Source organism: Lagenorhynchus albirostris, chromosome 19 (genome assembly GCF_949774975.1).
Source record: "Lagenorhynchus albirostris chromosome 19, mLagAlb1.1, whole genome shotgun sequence".
Taxonomy (NCBI): Eukaryota; Metazoa; Chordata; class Mammalia; order Artiodactyla; family Delphinidae; genus Lagenorhynchus; species Lagenorhynchus albirostris.
In genome coordinates this window covers 39,278,829-39,302,218 of record NC_083113.1, presented here as the reverse complement: position 1 = coordinate 39,302,218, position 23,390 = coordinate 39,278,829, and the positions used below count along the sequence as shown (strand labels likewise).

The following is a 23,390-nucleotide window of genomic DNA, read 5'->3' as shown; positions in this document are numbered from 1 at the left end:
GTGCTTAGAATCTTGTAGGGAAGACAAAATTAGTCTACCGTTCTTGCACAAAAAGTGTTAAATTGCAATAAATTAATAATAAATATTAAATTGTAACTGTGAGGCTATGAAAAGATACAAGCAGATGTGGTCTAGTAATTCTGTTATCTCTCTTTGGCTTTTAAAATGTAATCTAGCCCACTAAAGGCGCTGAGAATCCCTGGGATGCAAGTATTCCTTACACGTCTCCACCAGCACAGCGCATCCACCTGCAATGTGGAACTCAGCTCTGACTTGATTTCTGAACACCTGGAAAGCCCGAGGAACATAGCTGTGCCTGGGCCCCTCTCAGAACAAAGAAACTAGAATCTGTGACAGAGGAACCCAGGTGACTCATGTGTGCAGCTAGGGTGAAAACCTCTTCTCAACCTTAATGGAGTTTGGCACAGGGACTGCCCCCATTAAATTCACCCGGAAGTAACAGCCTGGACAGCTCTGCTCTCACTGCTGGGGCTTAATATGTCCCTCGTCCCTGCGTTGTTTTCAGTGCCCATCAGCATGTTTTGCCTGCTGTGTCTCCAATGGTGGGGACACCGTGAATACTTGCTAAGTAAAAAAGTAGCATTTCTGTCATTCTTAATAAGAAAAACAATGTATTAATTAACACACTTTTTTTTGTGTGTGTGTGTGTGTTTTGTCTTTTGTTTTAATTTCCAGTCGATGTCCGGAAGCAAAATAATCTGTGCTGCAAAGCAGGTGCAAAGATGCGAAGAAAAATGGCCACCCTGCTAGAGTTAGGAAAAGCTCCGCTAATTTCTAAGACAAGGGAATCAGAACAAAAAAGAGAGAGATGCTTCAGGGAGAGCAAGGTTGGGGTTCAAAGGAAGGGAAACTATTCGTACCAGAAAGAAAAATGGCCGGTGAGATACTAGGGGAGGGGACTACAAGGGCTCCGTGGCCTGGAAATGGATCTCAACGAGTCAAAACTCATCCCAGTCGCTGGAGGTTCACCCTCGCTGTCATCACCCCAGGAATGGGTGTGGACGGGCGAGAGATATCCTGATAGCCGTGTGGATGGGCGAGAGGCCTGCAGGCTTCGCCCAGTTACCTTTAGTTGAGGCCGAGCTGGATGGCCTCTTGAGCCCACTCAGGCCCTGGAGAGGGATATCTCCTCCTTCCAAGACGCTTTTATAAATCTGCCTCTCATTCTCCAAGCTGGTAAGATCCCCGGGAGCCCCATCTGATTCCCTCTTCACCGCATGGAAGTTGGAAGAATATACATATCCAGGAGGCTCTGAAGAAATTTCCGGAGTGGGGCTGACTGCTGAGCTCGGTTTCCCAAACTCCAATTCCGAAAAGAATTTATACCAAGGTTCATTCTTTAAATCTATCTCTTCTGGGCTTATATCCCGACTCATCTTTTCGTTGGTCAGAACGGAGGACTTGCCCGGCTGATACTCGTAAATGCTTTTGGGTTCTGCACGGTATTTTCTTGTATCCGCTTTCTTATCTGGGGGCTCCCAGTCGTTTCTTTCTGGGCTTGATTTTAGCGAGGAAGAGCGGGTCGGGAGGGGAAGCGTGGCCGACCTCTTAACTACCTTCTCACCATCAATGTAGTTCATCTCACTTTTTGAGCGCGGCACAGAAAGGGGAGATTTTGTGTCTTCAGAAAAGGAATATCGAGGAGAGTACAGATCTGAATCATCATCTCTGTTTAGTTTGTGGATCTGCTTAAACATGGTCTTGTACCAGTCTTTTGATCTCTCGGTGTTCCGGAGTGGGATGCCCACACCATCCATGGAAACATCGCTCAGGTCCTGAGTGCTCTTTGCCACCCGCCTGCTGTCATCCTTCACCTTCTTCTCAGCAGCCCTGCCAGGGGAGGTGGGTTTTTCCTGAGTTGGTGCTGAGTCCTGCTCTCCCACTCTTCTTTCCGAGACAGGATCTGAAAGGCTACTGAGTCGTTTCTGCTGTTCTCGATTATGTTGCAAGAGCACAATAGTAGGATTGACAATTGTCGTGGAGGGGTAGGCAGATGATGGCTTGCTAACTGGTGCAAAGGTCTGGGAATCAGTTCCAACGTGCGATGAAGAAAGTTCATTTAGTAGAGGACTTGAGTCCTGAGGCTTGTCCGAAGGAAGGTTGGGATGCACACTTCGGTAGCCCTTGGCAACGAGTGGAGAGGGCTGGGCGTTTCCATTGGCATCAGCATTGGAAGGAAGCCTCCACTCATCTGGTTTCCTTTCCTCTTGCGGGGTTTCCCGAGGGCTCACAGGGCTACCGCTTGGGATCTCCCTGTAGGAGGACGAGGCCCGGAGAGTCACCGCTCCCTTCCCAGTGCAGATTTTTGTAGGATCCGTGTCTCTGTCTTGCCCATTGCCGCCCGGAACCAAACCATTCACCACAGCTTTGGAAGCACCAACATCGCATTCAGAGCTCATGGTGGTGATAGGACAAGTCTTCTGTAACTGGGGCTCTCGCGGGTCTCCGGGCGGGCGGGCCAGCTGCGCGCGTCCTGCCCAACTCGCACTACACTCTGCAGTTCTAATTAACACACTTTTTGAAATTTTGGTCAGTATCACAAATACGATGCCTAAATATAGTACAAAGAAGGAAAATGTCATGCGTTACAGATGTCATGTCTTATAGATTATTTGCACATAGTCCAAATAATTAAATAGAACCTACTGAATGACATTAATATTAGGTCTCAATTTTTTTAAAATCTGAAATTGAAATGAGTCTTACTATCATGTGTCTATTTAATGTGTTATATTTTAAGTTGTTATTAAATCAGTGGTGTACTTCACAATGTAAGCTATCTTAGGTTTTAGTAAAATGTCACTCAAGTCAGTAAATGCTTATTATATTGGCTGACTGCAATATAAATAAAATCAATTGCTTTTCTGTAAAGAGCAGTAATCTGTTAGATGATAAAAACAAAAAGTTAAATCCCATTTTCAATACTGAAAACAAAATACTTTCACAGTAAATATAACACAAAATATTTGTGATCTATTTGGAATATAATATATAAAAAGAGCCTCGTATAAAAGAGAAAAATTCTACGTTTCTGCATGAGAAAATGGAACAATATAAAAATTGCTTTTCCAGGTTAATTTGAGATGTAGATGTGGCTGTCTAAAACGTAGTGATTCATTTATCCATTCATAAAATATTTTTGAGCCCTTAATAGATGCCGTATTCTATGCTGAGTGCTGAGGATTCAATGGGAGAAATCCAGGTGGGTCCCCACTGAGTTTAAAATCTGGAATCTTTAATATAAAAATTATGAAATAGATGAATACATATAATTTTTGAATACTTATACATTTAACTAAATAATAAAAAAAATACAGTGCATGCAAATAGTGATTATTCATTTGCTCTCTGTTCTTGTCAATCTCTTCACTAAATTCCAAGTTTCACGAGTGCAGAGTCTATTTCGTTTTCTATCCTTAGAACCATGCACAGAGCCATGTACATAGTTCATCAGTACCTGATAACAATTTGGAGACTGGATGAATGAATGAATATATAAATGAACAAATGAATGAAATCTCTCTGCCCTCAGTACTCTCATCTTTCCATTTCCACACTGGCTTTCCACCCAGAGTTATCTTCACAATATGACTATGTTCTGTTTTATTTTAAGCATGTAAATGATTGCTTATTGCAACTCAAGAGAAAATGCAAATCCTTTAACAAGTATAGTAGTTTCTTAGGACTGTTGTGACAAACTATGTGGCAAGGCTGAAAATATTTATAATGTATTTTGGGCATAAAAAACAAAATTATACCCACATTATGAATTCACCTATGCAAAATGTGCATGGATATAGTGAAGGGCTCAAATGAAATATGGAAAGATAGAAACTTCACATGCCAAAGTGGGGGAATTAGGTGGGTAATATTGTGGATTTTTTCTCCTATTTCTTTTAGTGTTGTCCTAATGTTATTTGTATAATTGAACCATTTGGGGGCATAACCCTCATGAGATGAGGAATTCACCAATTTCAATTTCACCAAAATACAAACTTAGATCTGTTTCCTGGCTATTAGAAGTGGAAATGCCTGTCTTAGGCTTTGCCTTGAGATGATGATGATGATGATGATGATGATGATGATTTTCAAGAGAAAAGAGTACAAATAAAGTAACACAGGTGATCCTAATTTTGGAGGACCTTAGCCAAATTCATTTACTCTACCATGTCCTTATTTTCATCTTCTATGAAATACAGAAAGTTGGACTAAAAATTGTTTTTCTTTTTCTCCTCACAAATCCCACCAACATATCTAATTACTCCATACATAACTCTTTACTCACTGATTTGTTTACTGTTTTAAGTCCACTGGCTGGTGGACCGTTGCAGAAGTGCTTCTTAACCTTGCTTGCATACTAGCTTTGTCTGGAGAGCTTTGAAAAATACTGATGCCCAGTCCCTCCCCACCCCTATGTTTTGTGATACAATTGACTAGGGAGTAGAAGCAGCTGCCAATCTTTTAAAGCTCCCTGGCAGTCAGAGTTGAGATCCACTCTCCTGCAGGGAAGGATCTGATTCTGAGCCACCACTATCTGTGCACACTTCTCAAGGGGAAATGGAGGGATGTGCAGGTCTGCATTTGCTTAGCTTCACCATGCAAGTGTTAAAGAGGCACGTTCTTGGCATGGTTGTTAAAAGTGCGTTTCAGGAGCTATATCATCTTTCAGGTCTCAATTAATATTTGCTATATGTAAGGTAAACTTCTCCAACCACCTCATCTAGAGTCCATCCTCATTTCTCTCTGTCACAGAATCCTCTTTGTCACAGGCCTGACACCATTCTGTAACGAGGACCAACCACAGCAGTAGAGTCAACGGGTAGAAGAAACACCAGAACTCTTCCTTCCTGAGAGTGGAGGTCAGGCCAACCGCTTATACTGCCTAAGAGACCTTTAGGTAACGCAGGAAGGACGATATTAATGTGACACCTTTTAGATATCTAAGAGAAACGTGTCAGAGACATGAGTGTTGCTTCTAATCAAAGAGGGATTCTTTTTTTCCTTCTTCATAGACTTTAGGTGTTTTCTCAGTTTTCTCTACTGAGTACATGTTACTTTAATAAACAGCAAAATAACATTAGTAATAATAATATGTTTTCCTTCAGAAAAAAATGCTGATGCTAGTCACAAGTGGGTTTGGCTTAAAAACAACTGTGAAGACGGCTTTGGAGGGAGAGCAGAGTAGCTACACTCATCCAACCCCCAAGTTCCTTTCAAAATCTAACATGAATAGTCTAACACTCCTAAATATTTGCATTTGCAATTTTATTGCTTTCACCCAATAAACTCAGTTTCTATAATTTCTCGGTTCCGCAGAATTTAAAATGCGTTTCTCTCTTTTAGCCGAAATCAGGCCAATTTTATTGGCTTTTAAAAATAGGTAGGTAGTTGGTTAGCAAGAGTATGAAAAGGTATCAAATGACTCCAGGTTTATGGAAATAGCTTTAAATAGATTCCAAGTTTATGGAAAGAGTGAACCTCAACCATGCTGACTGCAGCAGAAAGTGGAAATTAAGTCTTCCCTGAGGATGGTTGACTGTTTAATATAATTTTTAATGATGAAACATCTTTAAATTAGGAGGAGTGAGGCTATTTTGACCACAGAGGGAAATATATAATGTAAACCCCTGAAAGTATGAAGAGTGAAAGTGAATTGAATAAGGAAAGATGAGAAGCAAAATAGCATCTCAAATCCTAAGATGATAAAAGTCTGGCCTCCGGGGATCCGTTTTCAAAAGTGTCCTCTACAATAACACCCATCCCTGAACAGCAGCAGTGTTTGCAAATAGGTCCCAATTACATAACTTGATTACAGATTCGACCTAGTGTGGTATGCAGCAACTAAACTTGCCGCCCTTTCTCCTACATCCCTGTCCTTGCAGCACTGGATAAAGGGCAGCTCCACAGAATTGCAAATACTTTTCTCTTGGGCAGGAAAATAGGCGCAACACATCTGCAAAGTGATGAATGTTACAGGAAGTGCCCAAGAGAGAGCGGTTTACTGCTTTCTCATCTCACTTGGATGACACAGCTGCTGACAACTACCAGTGTGTGTGTTTGGTTTCGTTTTTGCAGTTTCATCTAAATGCGTATACCTCCAAAAAGCATTATATACACATTATGTGTAATACATATTTAAGGCAAGGGTTTGCTTTTGTTCTTCCAGATCACAGCTGACCTTTCCAGCAGCAGCACATGAAAACATACCCCCTTTAAAGGAGAGGAAACAAAACCACAGAATTTAGAGTCCTTACTTGTTCGTAAGAAAAGTAAACTAAAAGGCCAATCTCCCGACTCTTTCCATTGAACAGCACTTTGTAAACACTAATATGCATAGGAATCACATGGGGGTCTTGCTTAAATGCTGATTCTGGTTAAGCAGGTCTAGAGTGAGGCCTGAGATTCTGTATATCTAAGAAGCTCTGATGCTGCTGGACCATGCACCACACTTTGAGAAGCTAAGTATTAAATCACAGTAGCCAGCCAGAGCACATTACTTAATCATACATTGGCCTGAACATGCTGAAGTGTGCTAGCTTTTTTCCAGGATAATTTTTCTTTCTTCTGGTGAGAGAGTCCTAATTAAGGTAAGGAGAAAATAAAGAAATGGGAGGAAGTTAAGGTTTCTGAAGTACTTAATACGTGCCGAATGTTGTGTTGGGGAGGAAGAAAACTTTCCTCTGTCCTTTGAGGCTCTTCTGGCTGGTCTAAGCATTAAACAGATGTGAGACAGGTTAACAGGAGAAAATCAAATTTAATTTCATACATATGGGACTCTCACGTACATGAGAGGGTCAGAGACAGGTAAAATGAGGTCTGTATGCCATCTTGAGCTAAGGAATGGGACAGGGGCGGCCAAAGAACAGACGAGTCATTCACAGGATAAAAAGAAGAGGAGCAGACGTTTGGAAACTAGATGTTTTCCCTGCCATATAGATGAGACAACTTAGGTAAAATTTATGTACGCTAATAACTCTCTTCTGGGAAAAATCCCCAATTTGAATTCTTCTAGATAGTTAAGGGAAGGGCAGTAGTTTCTCTTGAAAGCACAGTCTCAATTGGTTTTAGATCAAAATAATCCTCATGCGAAAGTGGTACACTTTGGTGAGGCTTGTTCTGAACTCCTACAATTGTACTGTGGCTGACATATGTTTGTCCATTACATCACTCAATTCTCACTGAACAAAAGTATCATTTTCTCTTTTATATCCACCATGAAATATCCTCAGAGACATCAGGGGGCTTCCCCAAGGAAACCGACAAAAGTAACAGAACAGGGGTCTGACCCAGTTCTTCTGACCTAGAATCCTACCTGTGGTTTATATTACAGCATAGGTTTATATGGCATCTTTGAACTAATTAAAACGTACCTTGTGTCCTTGTTTGTTTTTTAATGGATTTTAATATTTCCAAGACTGAAGGTGTGTGATGCTTACAGCAGCTGCTTCACTGGTGTCTCCTTATCCTGACACAGGAGTCCTCAGCTCGGAGGAGGCACAGGGAAGGTTTGCAATGCTGTCCTAAGATGTAATTTTGGATGCATACCAAAATAACTTTTACTTTCATCCCTCCTATGTGGAAGATGGCAATCTTTGAAAAGTTGGAGCCCAAAGAAATGTAAATACAGCTTATTCAGGGCTGATGTTTCAAAAGAGGTCACCCCCACCAGCAGTACCAGCCCTGGTCTATTATCAGGTTTTCTGTCATTCATGTTGATTAAGGTTGATAAACAGTGCTAAGCACTGGGGGTAGATCAGAGGGCACAAAGAGAGATGTAGCTGACTTGAAAAGGACTGTGTTTCCTCCCTCTGAGAAATACTGTTCTTTCAGAGAGAGAGCAAGCACTCGCAGAGTTTTGCTAGAATGTCAATGGTGGGGACAGTTAACGAAGCTATGGAGCCTGCTTGGTGGAAGAGCAGCCACTTGCATCATGTGGGTCCCACTGTGACCCCCATTGCTTTTCCTGAGACTCGTCCTAGATGGGTTTGAAGTTTGTGCAAAAGGAGACAGGGGATGCACAAAAGCTTTTATGGGATAAGGGAAGTGTTTTTGCCAGTGCTGTCTCACCTCTATCCTACTAGTGCCCTGCCATATCCTAGTATAATTCTGACACTGATTCCAGTGTGTGAGGGTTTTCCCCCACCAACAAGCGATTCTCCAACATCAGCTGGGTGCCCTACAATTCAAAACAATTCTGACACTGTCTCCTTGGACACAGTGCCAGATCTCACACGTTAAGGGTTCAGTCCTGTAAGGCTGTCCTCCCTGGCCCCGACTTTAGATACCAATCCAAAGTCCAAATTGTCACCTGTGCTTCTGACAGACCGGCTATAGATTGGAGGTTCTAATAACCTCCTCCTTGGGTTTGATTAATTGGCTAGAATAGATCATGGGACTCAGAGAAACATTTTACTTACTAGATTATTGGTTTACTATAGAAGGATATAACTCAGGAACAGCTAGATGGAAGGATGTATAGAACAAGGTATGGGTCGAGGAGCCTCCATGTTCTCTCCGGGAATGCCACTCTCCCCACATCTCCAAGTGTTCAGCAACCTGGAAGCTCTCTGAACCTAATCCTTTTAGGTTCTAAGGAGGCTTCATTACACTGGCATGATTGATTAAATCTTCAGCCATTAGGGAGTGATTCAACCTCCTTCTCCCTTCCCCAGAGGTCAGGGGAGTGGGACTGAAATTTCCAACATTCTAATCACTTGGTTGGTTCTCCTGGCAACCAATCCTCATTCTTAGGTGGGATCCAAAAGCCACCTCTCTCATACAACAAAAGACACCTTTGTTGCTCTCATCACTTAGGAAATTCCAAGGGTTTTGGGAACTGTGTGACAGAAAAGGGAACAAAGACCAAATATATATTTCCTGTTATAAATCACATATCACACTCAGCACTGGTGACAATCCCACGGGCCATGGTATCTATGTTCTTTCCCCTGCCTGAAAGAACAGCGTACTTCCTTTTAGGTCCAGCATTCTGCTGCCTCCTTATTGAATATGAGGCAAGAGACTCCCATGAAAGCCAAGGACCCTGTGTGTTGGGGAACAGTCCTGCCTCCTTCTGATTTGGGTAATCTCTGCTCTCTTTCCTCCCTGCTTTCCCTGTAAAACACACAGCATTTTCTTTTCAGTACTTAGGACTAAACTTTGGACTCAAGCAACCGTTTTCTGTCTTACAAAATTTCCAAGGCAAGAAATTAAAAGGGAAGAAAAACTACAGGGAAGACAGACTCAAATTTATACCTCAATAAATTATAACAGCAATTAATATTCTTTTAGTTTGCTTGTTTTCCCCTAAGAAGCACAGTTATGAAATATGGCAAAGGCACTGGATACATACAGGCTCAGATTCAATGTCCCAAAACATAACAGAACAGCTGTATGAACTGGTTTCCTCTACTGCAAAATAAGTCTAATCATAGTCATTACTTCAGGTTGGCATAGGATTATGCCCAAAGTTCTAACATTGCACTGTCTCAGAGTACCCAATAAATTGGATCTTCATGGCCTAGGATGTGCTTAATCAAACCAGAAAGATAATATACTCCAGAGAAATAATGCTATTTATACCTACCACATTCAGAGAGGTTTGAAAGGAAACAATACCAATTTGAAATACTCAGTCTATAACATTCTAAAGTGAGATTAACCCTCAGACTGATGTCCACCAATTCTAATGGTTTTAAAAAGGAAAGAAAAGATTATAGTAGAGTTCATGGTTAAATTAATTTTTGAGTTCTTTCTTCTAAATATAAAGAAGTTCAATTCCATCATATAAAATACACACTGTATTTCCCAGTCATTTTTGTACTATGATAAACAGAGGATGTAATCATGTTTGCACAATATTCTGGATTAAATTGATGAGGTTGCTTGCAATGGAAAGCAATAGACTTGAGGGCCGAGACAGCCCTTATGGCATGCCCTAGTGCTGACAGAATCAATCTTTTGGCCTAATTGCAACCCACTCAAGAATACCAGAGGCCAGAAACTGAGCTAAAACATAAAACATGATTTTCATACATGTATATAACCTGAAGAATATAGCTATATTTAGGAGTGAGGTATAAATTGGAATAAATAATAATTTAATCAATATAACCATTGAGTCATTTAATAACCCTAAGTGCCTTCTGATCTACTCACTGGTTATTTGGTAAAGAATAAGATCTAATTCCTGCTTTAGAAGCGCTTATGGTTTAGAATAGCCCTCTCCAAGAGAAGTAAAATGCAAGCTTAAAATGAGAGCCACATATGTAATTTTTAAAATTTCTAGAAAGGTAAAAAGAAAGAGATGATGTGAATTCTAATATATTTTAGTTAATCCAATATATCCAAAATAGTATCATTTCAACATGTAATTAATGTGTCATTAATGTATTCTGCATCCTGTTCTTTTTGTACTAAGTCTTTGAAATCCAGTGTCCACATCTCAATTTGGACTAGCTGTAGCTCTAATGCTCCACTGTAATGTGTCACTAATAGCTATGGTATTAAACTGTTCAGGTTTAGAAAGATAAGACAAGCCTGTAAACAGATAAGAGCAATAGAAAGGTAGATAGAGCTGAATGAGAAAACAAAGGTAAAAGGAATCAAACCGACCTTTCAAGAGCACTCAGAAGAAAAATATGCAGATTTTTATCTCCTATGATACTTAAGAATAGGCCCACTTTCTTTTTTTATTTATATAAGAAGACTGAACCAAAGCTTTCTTTTATTGCCTAGAAATTATGAGAAAAAAACCCATTTTCATTATGATGTAACACCCTATGTCTATTTGCTTTTTTTTTTTGCCATTTATAGATTACAAAGTGCATTTTAATAAATGCATATGAATTAAAGGTGCAGTGTTTTTCATCAAGGAGACTTCTGTGCCCATTACCTTCCCTACCCTGTCTATGGGGCTGTGGCCTCTCACTCCCCAGTGTGTATCCCTGAACAGACTGTGTAAAATCAGGCAACAAAAATATGGGTCTCGGTGAGCAGGAAGATTGACTGATGGGGAGAAGGGGGTGGGGGGAGAGGGAGAGAGAAAGAGAGAGAAAGGAAGGAAGGAAGAAATTTATTTTGACAAGATCTTCCATTTTAATAAGCATAATTGAGATGGCTTTAAAACCATCAAGCCCCAAATTCCACAGTCATTTAACTTTCAAATAATTTGGGGCTGTTGGTAGTCTGGGAAAAAGTGACTTACTTATGATCTTTAGGAAGGGACAGACTCCAGAACCAGAGTAGGCAGTAAAATGAAGCATAATTGAGTAAGTGGCTCAAAGGAAGGGAAGACATGTAATTCAATAAGTAAAAGTACTAAAGAGATATGCAAAATTCATGGGTTTCTTATGCCTGGCATTTCAGGATAAGACTATTCATTATTTTAAAATTGGACTCTTTAGCAGGATTACTCAGCATCAGTAGCATTGAAGTTGGCTTTCGAATCATAATTTAAGGTGTAAATTAAGGTGACCTCAACTAGGATGAAATACCTTTAAAGAAGCTGAGATATAAAATACGAGCCATTTTCAGGAAATGGAAGACAATTGGGAGCTGTTGAAAATGGACCAGCAAAAGTGGAAAGGGGAAATAAAGATACAGATTACATGACAAAAGCCTGAGTACCTAAGTTAAAACAAAAATGGTTTCCTATGGTTTATGATGAGTGATAAACAGAGTCCACTGTGTGGCCATAAAAATATATCTTTAGCTCAGAAAATATGAGTCTCACTGTCAGCTTACTGTAGTGATTTAAACTCATAGCCTTTCTCCTTGAAAGAGTTACAAGGCTGAAGTTACCAATCATTCTAAATGATGTACATTTGGAAATTATGAACTATGACCCAGAGACATTATCTTTTAGTGTAACTTAATCATGAATTTACCTATTCCAAGTTATTGTTTAGTTACATATTTCTTACTGCAGCAAGAGTGGTGGAGTATTAATAGCTATAAAACTTCATTAAACTGGCATTAGACTTCTGAGAAAAACCCATAAAACTCAAAAGAAAGCCCCGCACTGGAGTTCTACCTCTCTGGCTCCAAATCAACTTTGTTATAATAAAGTCGTTCAAAAAACTCACCAGGGAGCCAGGAGGGTCTATTGAGAAACCTCGTGGTATTGTAACAGGAAATCTCTGATTCACCCAGAAAACTAATGCTAATGATCATAAAAACTATAGGAAACTCTGAGATAAAGCTTCCTAAGAAACATTAAAATGGCAAACGAGGATGTTGATTCTATTAGCATATGAAGACAAAGAAAAAAAGGGAAAAAAGAAGGAAAGAAAAAACACTGAGTATAAAATGTCCATTCACAGTTCTTCCACAGAAAGTCTGTCCCTGTGTCTAGACAGCGAGAGTTTTCAATCCCAAGGCCGTCCTCTTATAAGCATGCTCAGGAAAGAGGAGAATCACAAATCACTGAATGTCAAGCAGAGTTAAACCAAGTGCAGGAGCCATAATATTTTAAATAAGGAATACAACTGAGTACTCAACAAATTGGAGATGGGGGACAAATACAAAAATCCATTCCTGTCTTGTAGAAATTTCTAAAGGGAGACGAAGGAAGTGGAGACCAGGAAACAACATTTCTCAGTGCGTATTCATATTTATCAATATTAGATTCTCTGCAGCCTCGGTATTCAAGCTGTGGTCCGTGGGCCTGTGGCATCTGCCTCACCTGGGAGCTTGTTAGAAATGTGGAATCACAGGCCCTCCTTCTTTGGACCACAGTACCTTTGTACCAGATTTTAGGTGATTTTTAAGCACATGAAAGATTGGTTGAGAATCAAAGCTTTGCATCACTATCATTTAAGACTACAATTCTACCAGTTGTTGCTCTCACTTCAGAGACAGGAAAATAGAAGCTATAAGAACTGTCCAAAACCATCCTGCTAGTCAACTGGGAAAATGCAATTCTAACTTAAATCATTCAAGTTCCTCTAAAAACAAAACTAAATTATTTTTTTCTTTGCTTTGCAATATATTTTTATATATTATATATATTGTATATTCATCGGTAAACTAAAACGAACAACAAGATTCTTGAGATTGTGTTTCATTTGTTCTCGTTTGCTTTTCTCATTTGCATAGAGTGCCTGACAGATGCTTAATAAAGTGTTCATGGATTAAGAGTTTATTTGTGGAGAGGCTGTTCTGTGTCTAGCACTCTGTAAAATATATCCCAATCTCCTAGGATGATGGACAAACAGATGGCTTGAAATCTAAAATGAATGTGAGACAGAGAAAGACAAATATCATATCATACCACTTATATGTGGAAACTTAAAAGAAAATGATATAAATGAACTTATTTACAAAACAGAAACAGACTCACAGACTTTGAAAGCAAATTTATGGTTACCAAAAGGGAAAGGTTGGGGGGGAGGGATAAATTAGGAGTTTGGGATTAACATATACACACTACTACATATAAAATAGATAATCAACAAGGACCTACTGTATAGCACAGGGAACTCTACTCAATATTCTGTAATAACCTATATGGGAAAATAATCTGAAAAAGAATGGATACATGTATATGTAAAACTGAATCACTTTGTGGTACACCTGAAACTAACACAACATTGTAAATCAACTATAATCCAACATAAAATAAAAAATTAAATTAAAAAAATCAATGTGAGACTAACACTGTGAAAAAAAAGATTGCCTTCAAAATCAGTAAAAATCACCCAAACAATTTTCTGTTTATAGAGTCATGGAAAAAAAAATAGTTATTTTCCAAAGCAATCTCTCAATCTAAAAATGGAGGAGAGGATGCCAAAGAAGGGGAAGAAAACTACAATCAATTTCCCCTATAAAAGTTTCTAATCTCTTTTTTTTAGGCAAGAAATTTACTTATTGGTTTTCCTAAAGCAGCATTATTGCTAAGAGTTAAGCAAATGCAGCCTGCCATTGCTATCGGAATAATAGCTATCTAATTAATCACCGTTCCTCTCTCCCCACCACCCATCTTGCTGAAAATTCTAGCACATATCATAGAAGCTTGAGGTGATGGAGGTAAAACAATTTGTTAATGAAGCGTGTAAAGAATTGATATGTGCTGGTGTGGTAGATTAAAGATGGCTGGAGACACCTTTCTGCTCCTCCCTAAGAGCCCTGAGCAGCCAAATAAGAAGTCTGATCACCTAATACTGCCTGCTGGAGAGGCCACATATAGGTGCTCTGGTTGACAGTCCCAGAGGAGCCCAGCCTTCCTGTCCCAACCCCTCCCCCATCCCACCCAGGGCACCAGCCACTCGAGTGAAGGTGTATTGGACCCTAAGGTCCATTTGCTAGCTGAATACCAGGAAGTGACCTTGGCTGTTCCTACCCAGTTTCAATTCCTGATCCACAAAGTTATGAGTATAATCACATGGCTGTTTTTTTAAGCCGACTAGTTTGAGACTAGTTTTTTATGCAGCAGTAGGTAACTAGAACAGCTGGTGTAACTAAATCTATTCATGGGGAAGCTGTTACTCTAGATCCAGTTTCATCATTATGTTCATAGCAAAAACCAAATAAATTCCATGTCCTGGCTATTGTAAATAGTGCTGCAATGAACATTGTGGTACATGTCTCTTTTTGAATTGTGGTTTTCTCAGGGTATATGCCCAGTAGAGGGATTGCTGGTCATATGGTAGTTCTATTTTTAGTTTTTGAAGGAACCTTCATACTGTTTTCCATAGTGGTTGTATCAATTTAGTTAGCTAGTGGGAAGCAGCAGCATAGCACAGGGAGATCAGCTCAGTGCTTTGCATACCTAGAGGGGTGGGATAGGGAGGATGGGAGGGAGGCTAAAGAGGGAGGGGATATGGGGACATGTGTATGCATATGGCTGATTCACTTTGGTGTACAACAGAAACTAACACAGTATTGTGAAGCAATTATACTCCAATAAAGATCTATTAAAAAAAATCAAACAAATTCATCAAGGAATACAACAAATTCACTAAAGATTTACTTTGCAAATATGTCAGGAAATTTCAGAAATGTGTGAATTAATTACACAGTAAACAACCAATCAAGAATCCCAGCTTTGTTCGTTGCCAAGTGTGCATTTAAAGTGAGAGATTATGGGGGCTTCCCTGGTGGTGCAGTGGTTAAGAATCTGCCTGCCAGTGCAGGACACATGGGTTCGAGCCCTGGTCCAGGAAGATCCCACATGCTGCGGAGCAAGTAAGCCTGTGTGCCACAACTACTGAGCCTGCACTCTAGAGCCCGAGAGCCACAACTACTGAGCCTGCGTGCCACAACTACTGAAGCCTGTGTGCCTAGAGCCCGTGCTCCACAACAAGAGACACCACAATGAGAAGGCCACGCACTGCAAGGAAGAGTAGCCCCCACTCACAGCAACTAGAGAAATCCTGCACGCAGCAACGAAGACCCAATGCAACCAAACATAAATAAAAAATAAAGTGAGAGATTATGGCCTTCCCTACCCCAAAATGGAACAAAGCAAGATTCAATGCAAGAATTTAAAGAACTTAAAGATTCCAATACATCCTTTATGCAAAGAGTACCATGAGCGTTCCAAAGCAATTACTGCAAAGATAACTGCAGATGAAATGAAGCAGGATGTTGGATTTATCTTCATGTACAGTTTCCCACATGGTAAAATGTCTCCCATTTGTCTCTGCTCCTCTGACATTAGACTGATCAGTTAACTAGCTTTAGAAGCAAAAGACCAACCAGCTGACAAATTGTTCCTCTTGACTTCAAAGCATACCAAAGCCTAAATTTTAGGCGTAATGATTTTAAATCACCCCTTTTGCTACAACAGAATGTACAATGCAACTTAAATCTCTAAGCAGTTTGTAAAACATGGTTTGTTTGTGTATGTTGGAGGCATCAGGGTAATAAATGGATGTGGAGTGGACAGGTCCTGGTGTCTTCTACGTGTACCACATGCAGGATTCTATTGAATTAAACAGGCATCCCCGTTAATGAAGAGAGCACGTAAATGTACTCAGCTATAAATTAAGCAGACCTCATTAGCCTGCCTTTCTGGGGAAATGAGTTCCTCTGTGGATTAGAGTGAAACAAGACCTCAAGGGCTCATGTAATAAGAAGAAATTGGAACATTCTACCTGGTAAAAGCAAAGCATCCAATGATTTAAATGTGATTCATCCACCAGTTTTGGCTCATATGCAAGGAACTGAGTCTTAATAATCATAATAATATTATTTGTTTGTAGTGAAATATTAGTAATGTCATTGTGGTTATAATAATTATTATTAACACCAGCAATTACAGCTTCTATTTATGTCAGTTTTCTTAAAATAATTGGGAACACATCTTTGAAAATCTAATAATAGTGAGGGATTTTTTTCCCAAAGAAAAGAATGCTTATATGCAGAAAAATGCTCAGACTATCAAAGGGTTAGGCATGCCTGAAGTTCATCTAAGGACTCCCAAAGCCCCTCCCTGGAGGGTTTTTGTTTCTAGGTTAAGAATCTCAGGATAAGTGCATTAACTGGTCTTTAATATACAGTCCATTTCGTTAAACAGCTCAATAACTCCACATGTTGGATGTCACTATTTTAGTGCTCAGAAAACTGAGTATCCAGGGGTAGATAAGTGAAGGAATTGGACCTGGATGTCATGTTTTTCTGCTTTCAAAGCCCTTGGTCTGTGGAATAATGTTGATTAATTTGATGCAGGCATCTTCCTTTGACTAACTGCTTTATGGGAATTCTTACCCTTTAACTTTATTGAAATTGAGGAAAGGATGGGGATGGGTAATACACCCTCTCCAAATTCCCAGATACTGGAAAATTGCCATGTGTTTCAATCAGTGAAATATAGATAGATAGATAGATAGATAGATAGATAGATAGGGTTGGCCAAAAAGTTCGACCTGGTTTTTCCGTAATATGAAAAACCAGAATGAAATTTTTGGCCAACCCTATGTGTGTGTGTGTGTGTGTGTGTGTGCGTGTTTACACACACACACACATACATACACATTCCTATCTTAATACATATATAAGTGGTCAGTAGGCACTTGGTAGACAACTATAATCTATCAATTATTTGTTTGTAGTGGCTGTGATGTTTCCTTTTCCCATAGATCTTATTTTTCTCATCTATAAAACAGAAGGTATTAAGTATTTCAAGGCCCATGCAGTTGTAAAACTGAAAGAGGTTTGAAATATAAATTGGGGCACAGGGGTGGGGGAGAAGGAGGAAAGGAGGAGGAGGAGATGGGAGGGAGGGAGGGAGAGAGGGGGAGAGAGAGAGGATGAGAATACAAAAGAAAGAGAAAGACTTAACAGGGAAGACTGTGAGATTTACCCCAGATTCATGCTGTGTGCTTTCATTCAGACAAAATGCCTAGTCTCGGGCATTTTTAAAACCATCACAAGCATTCGTCTTTCCTTGACAAGGCTACGTTCACTCTGAACAACAGAAAATATGGTCAGTCTTTTAAAAAAATGTCTTTTTAAGAAACATACTTTCTCCTTTATTTTTCAATAACATTATTAGCACATATAAGTTCATATGGAGATAAACCTTTTTTCTGATGTTCAATTATTTAATGAATGTTTCAAGGAGACATTAACGAGAGAACATACTCTGTCCTCAAAAATTACTGGCTATATAAAACAGAATTTTTTTTTATAGGACTGCTTAAAAAGAGGGAAATATAACCTGAAAATACCATTCACAAAAGGCATTTCTTATAAGACAAAAGAAGCTTACTACTGCTATTAGATACTAACTTTAATATAAATCATTTTTATTATATTTAATATATCCCCTAAAAGCACAGGCTCACTGCTATTGTTGTATCAAATTTTAGGTCTAAAGAGAAAAAGAAAATGTGAAGTATATTTAATTGGCTGAGCAAAGAAATACTGATGATAATTATGATAAAGATAATTATGATTTATCCTCACGCAAATTGTAGCTGCCTTTTTTGCCACTTGTATCCAGTATCAATTTTTTTCCTCACAATAACACAAGAATTTCAGGTAAACCAACTGAGAGAAATCTGGGAACATAAATAACATTTCCCAGCATTAAATCAGTCCAATCCCATCTACCACTGAATGACATCACCACACCAATTCATTAGTCCCTTTGTTTTTATTATCTTTATGAGATAGATATCATGTTCCCAGGTTCCCATGTTCTCTGATTAAGTGCCCTGAGCCTTTTGTTCAATATATTTATCTTCTGAAACTTTTCCATGTGCTGGTTGAAGAAAATGTTGACTTCAGACTCAATAACAACTGTAGGAAAAACTGGGGAGAAAGCCCAAATAAACTGAATTCAACCATTTCACAAAGTAACATTTTTTTTCAAGCTACAACAATCTGCACCCATTGTATCCACTGGATAGTGTCCAAGCTCTAATCTACCCCTCTGCTTTTATTTATTACCATGCCCCCTGTAGGACTTCCAATCATTCTGAACTAATTATCTTCTGAAAACATATGACATTCCCTGCTTTCTAGATTTTCCTCCTGCTTACTTTTGGGAGAATTTCCATTGAAAGAATTACCATTGCCTAAAGTTTTTCTATGCTCAATCAACACCTTGTAATTTTTATAGTATGCATCATGCCTTGAAAAACTCTACTGACTTGATCATCTCTTTCAATAGATGAATATATACATATGTATACAAATATATGTGTATATATATATAATATAAGAGTGTATGTATATGTGTGTGTACATGTAGCATCAGAGTCTAGAAAGCACTAAATAAATATTTCTTAAACCAACCCTTGAGTCTAGAAAGCACTAAATAAATATTTCTTAAACCAACAAATTCTTATTTCTTAAACAAATAAATAATAAAACCTTTTTAGTCACTCATCAGGCATTTGTTCCTAACTGCTCTGTGCCATGCGTGGTGGGAGGGTCTGAAGATACAGGGAGGGATACACACAATCCCTGCCTCAAGAAGCTCACAGTGCTGAGACTTCCTGGTGGTGCAGTGGTTAAGAATCTGCCTGTCAATGCAGGGGACACAGGTTCAAGCCCTGGTCCGGGAAGATCCCACATGCCACAGAGCAACTAAGCCCATGTGCCACAGGTACTGAGCCTGTGCTCTAGAGCCCGTAAGCCACAACTACTGAGCCCACGTGCCACAACTACTGAAGCCCACGTGCCCAGAGCCTGTGCTCCTCAACAAGAGAAGCCACTGCAATGAGAAACCAGCCCACTGAAAACAAAGAGTAGCCCCCGCTCGCCTCAACCAAAGAAAGCCCACACAACAAAGACCCAACACAGCCAAAAATTAATTAATTAATTAAAAAAAAAAAAGCTCACAGTGCAGTGGGGAAGTCTGTCCACATATTCAGAGCACACTGATGTCAGGAAGCAATGCTAAAATGGACATAGGCTCAGGCCACCCTGAAGTTACCCAGCAGGGAGCACCTGCCTGTTCATGTATGTTCATGAAGGGCTTCACAGAGGAAGGAACTATGAAGGATGAATAGGAATTTGAAGGTGGAACACAGACAGACCCTTACTTTGGGCAGAAGTAACAATGTAGCCACTCACAAGGAAGCCTCTAGTCCATATTAGGGGGAACCACACTCATAGATTTTCACATACAGAAAGAGAAAAACAAATCCACTTAAATCTATTAGTGGTAGACTTATGTTACCAGCCTTAGGGATACTTGTATACACACAGGAAAACAAAAGAATAATCTGAAATAGAAATATACTAGATATAAAAATAAACTGTATAATATTTACTAATCAGAGGCTAATATACTAACTATAATTTGTATTTGAACTGTTTAGTCAAAAAATAATTGGAGAGTCAACTGGAGAAGAGGCCAATGGTCAAGTAAATTTGCGAAATCCTTGATTATATGGAATTAATCAAATTTCTCACTGGAGAATGAAGTACTTTCAGAATCTACCCACTTCTCCTCACCTCCACTATTGCACATTTAGCCCAAAGCCCAGTTGTGTCACATCTGGACAAGTATGGTAACTTCCAAACTCACCTCGTGCCTCCCTGCAATGTGTAAGCCACATTCATTGATCCCTGAAAATGCTAGCCAGATTATGTCACTCTTTTTCTCAGATCCCCCCACCCACCACCTCCTGAGTCACATAATAAGTCCCGACAATCCTTACATCGCCTGTAAAACAGTAGATAATAATCTGGCCTCTTGCTACGTCACTAGCCTCCTCTCCAGCCTGCCTTCCCACCAAGCTCTAGCCACGCAGCTCTTGTCACTTTTTAAACCTATGAACAATACTCCTATTCAGGACTGCTTTATGACTCCTTTATAATATGCCCACACATTACTCCCTCTCTTCATTTAGGGTTTTGTTCAAATATCAGTTTTTCAGAGGTGCTTCTCTGATGGCCCTTTATAGAACAGCATGTTTCCCAATGATTTAGCTCCTTGCCCATTTTATTTGTCTTTATAGTACTTAATTATTTACTATCTGTTTCCCCTCAATCAATACACAAGCTTCCTGAGAGCAGGACCTATTTCCTACATAACTATCTTTCCTGTGCTTACAACAGTGCCTTATACATGGTTGGTACTCAATAGATACTCAATGAGGAAATGAATAAATGCCTTTCAGAGCCCTTACCCTGTAATATGCATTATAAAAAATAAAAAGTAAATCATAAAAATCTAAGAGAAGGATATGATACTTGGTGCTTCTCAACATTTTGCACTTGGAACTATTTTATAGATATTTCACATTTATGCATCTCTTCAGCACCTATTTACCTATCATGTTCCTACAAACTTGCCATGAAGACTATCATGCTCTGAACACACTCTGGGAATTACTGTTCAACAGATACCAAGAGAGGAGAACTCTCCCTACTTTGGAGCCGGTAATGAGTCAGATTGGAAGGGAATGGAAGTGGTCTGCAGGTCTGTCTCAGGGATAGTCTAGAATTGGTGGGTTGTGGGGACTGGACTCTGAGACTGAGAGAGATAACAACAGAAAATCTGGTTGAAGTCAATGAACACACTCTCAGAAGGCAGGCTATAAGATTATGGAAGGGAACAATGGTTAAATTGCTAAAATGGAAGTTGTGATGGTTAGTTTTATGTGTCAACTTGATTGGATTATGGGGGGCCCAGATATTTGGCTGAACATTATTTCTGGATATGTCTGTGAGAGCGTTTCTGGGTGAAATTAACATTTGAATCAGTAGCCTGAGTAAAGCAGATTGCCCACCACAATAAGGATGGGCTCGTCCGATCCCTTGAAAACCTGACTAGAATACAAGGCTGAGTAAGCAAGACTTCTTTCTCTTTCCATGACTGTCTTTGAGCTAGGACAGTTTTCTCCTTCTTTCAAACTTGGGTTTGGACTGGAACTACACCATTGGCTCTCCTGGGTCTCCAGCTTGCTGACTACAGATTTTGGAACTTATTAGCTTTCTTTATCACATGAGCCAATTCCTTTCAGTAAATCTCTCTCTAGATAGATAGATACAGATGCATATAGATATACAGATATAGAAGTAATATATCCTGTTATATATATATATATATATATATATATATATATATATATAAAAACTCTATCATCTATCTATCCATCTATCTTATTGGTTTTGTTCCTCTGGAGAACCTAGACTAATAAAAAAGTTAAGCAAAGAAGAAAATATAGCACACAGGAATCCAGACAGTTCCTTAATGAACCTACAGTTCTAAGTAAAGACTTTATTTAGATCTGTAACTAGTTAGAAGTTGAAAATTTCCATAAAGACTCTGGAGCCCACTACTTCTCAGGCCAGATGGAAGTGACTTTTGAGGGCTGTGGTTTCAGTGCTATGCTCTGGATTTACAGTCAAAGGGGAAACATTTATGAGAGAAGGGAGAGCCCAGAGAGTGTGAAGGAAGAAGAAAAAGGCAAGGAGAAAAAAGAGGGAGAAAGGAAGGGGAGAGGGAGGGAAGATCCAGCCAGCGCCAAAGGGTTTTCTACTCACTTTTCTCCTGGCAGCTTTGGAGTTTATATTTCAACAAGAACTGGCTAGTCTCAAAATTCTGTACTTTTCCTTTCCTTCCTCAGGAGACTCAAATAAAACTGCAGGGTTGGGGAGAGGGAGTTGCCACTTAGTTTCCATGGAAATACCTCTGATTCCATAGTGGCACCTCTATCATAACTTAATCAGCATGTTGTTAATAAGATAATTTGATGCTGAATTATAAATATGAGCGATGAGAGGAATGCAGGCTTGGTGGTGGTAGATACGTGAGGTAAAGTATTCGGCCTCAGAGGAGAGCAGGAGCCAGATGGGCCTGGATGGATCATGTCCCAGGCTCATTGCTGTCCTGCTGCTCTGTGGAGTGTGATGCCCAGAGCAGGGGCACCAAATTGCAACCCTGCAATTTGAATCTGGGTGCTGCCAAATAGCCCTGTGATCTTGGGACATTCCTTATACTCTCTGGGCTTCATATTTTATTTAAGCTTTGAGAGAAGGATAATCATGCCACCCGTTTACAATGTGCCATGACTATTAAACGGCACTAAGGACAGGAGGTGTCTGGCATGTGCACGGAGCGTGTTTGGTATTCAATAAATGTTAATTCATCCTTCCTTTCCTGAGAGAATATTTTCTTTCACTTGTTCAATTGTTAATTTATTCAACAAATATTTACTGACCAATTCTAGGATGTCAGGCACTGTGCTGAGCACTGAGGATAAAATGATGAGAGAGAGAAAAATAAAGGTAAAATCTAGTTATTTATGACACAGTTATTATTATTATTATTATTAGAGTTACAGTTTCCATTTCTAGAATTGTTGAGGTTCCTGATACCCTGAAATTAGAAAATGGTCACTTCACTTTGATGACAAGAAATGGTTCCCCACCTTCACAATGTTGCTTCTTTCACCTAAAGTAATTTCCCCACCCTTATTCCCCTAAAAGTTCTCCAGCGTTCTTCTGAGGCTCATTGTGTGTACCACCAGAGCTTGACATTGAGATTGTAACTCAGAACTAAAAATATTTGGTCTCTGCTCCCAGAGGCTTACAATCTAATTTTATGACCCTGGCCTGGCACCTAGCGCTTAACACAGGACCTAGTAAATATTGCATGCTTATTGAGATAGCGAACAAATGAATGAATGTCGTAAGGGAACTGAGGGCATCCATCTAATTCCCATCAGCACCATCACAATAACTGTGCTGAAGCAGCCATATGGATGACTGCAGAGATGTGAGGCTAAGATAGTGGTTCCCAGCCCTGGGCACACTGTCATTACCAGGGGAGGTAAAAAAGTTACTGATTGAATTGCCAGGAGTTTTAGAAACTCACCAGATGATTCTTATGTTCAGCTTCAGTAGAGAATGGCTATTCTAAAGAGGATCGGTGTGAAATCATCTCAGTTCTCCCTGGGCACCTA

General features: G+C 39.6%; 1 protein-coding gene across 1 annotated transcript; it reads right to left on the bottom strand.

The window, feature by feature from the left end:
* Nucleotides 1-847: 847 nt before the first annotated feature.
* Nucleotides 848-2,482, bottom strand: LOC132509389 (sorbin and SH3 domain-containing protein 1-like). Its single transcript, XM_060130371.1, has one exon. It carries the CDS (start codon nucleotides 2,418-2,420, stop codon nucleotides 1,002-1,004), a length of 1,419 nt encoding a protein of 472 aa, XP_059986354.1. The 5' UTR covers nucleotides 2,421-2,482; the 3' UTR covers nucleotides 848-1,001.
* Between the last annotated feature and the right edge of the window lie 20,908 nt (nucleotides 2,483-23,390).

What these genes read in the sequence shown, in the direction of transcription:
- LOC132509389 (XM_060130371.1), bottom strand. Translation starts at nt 2,420, where the DNA reads ATGAGCTCTGAATGCGATGTTGGTGCTTCCAAAGCTGTGGTGAATGGT.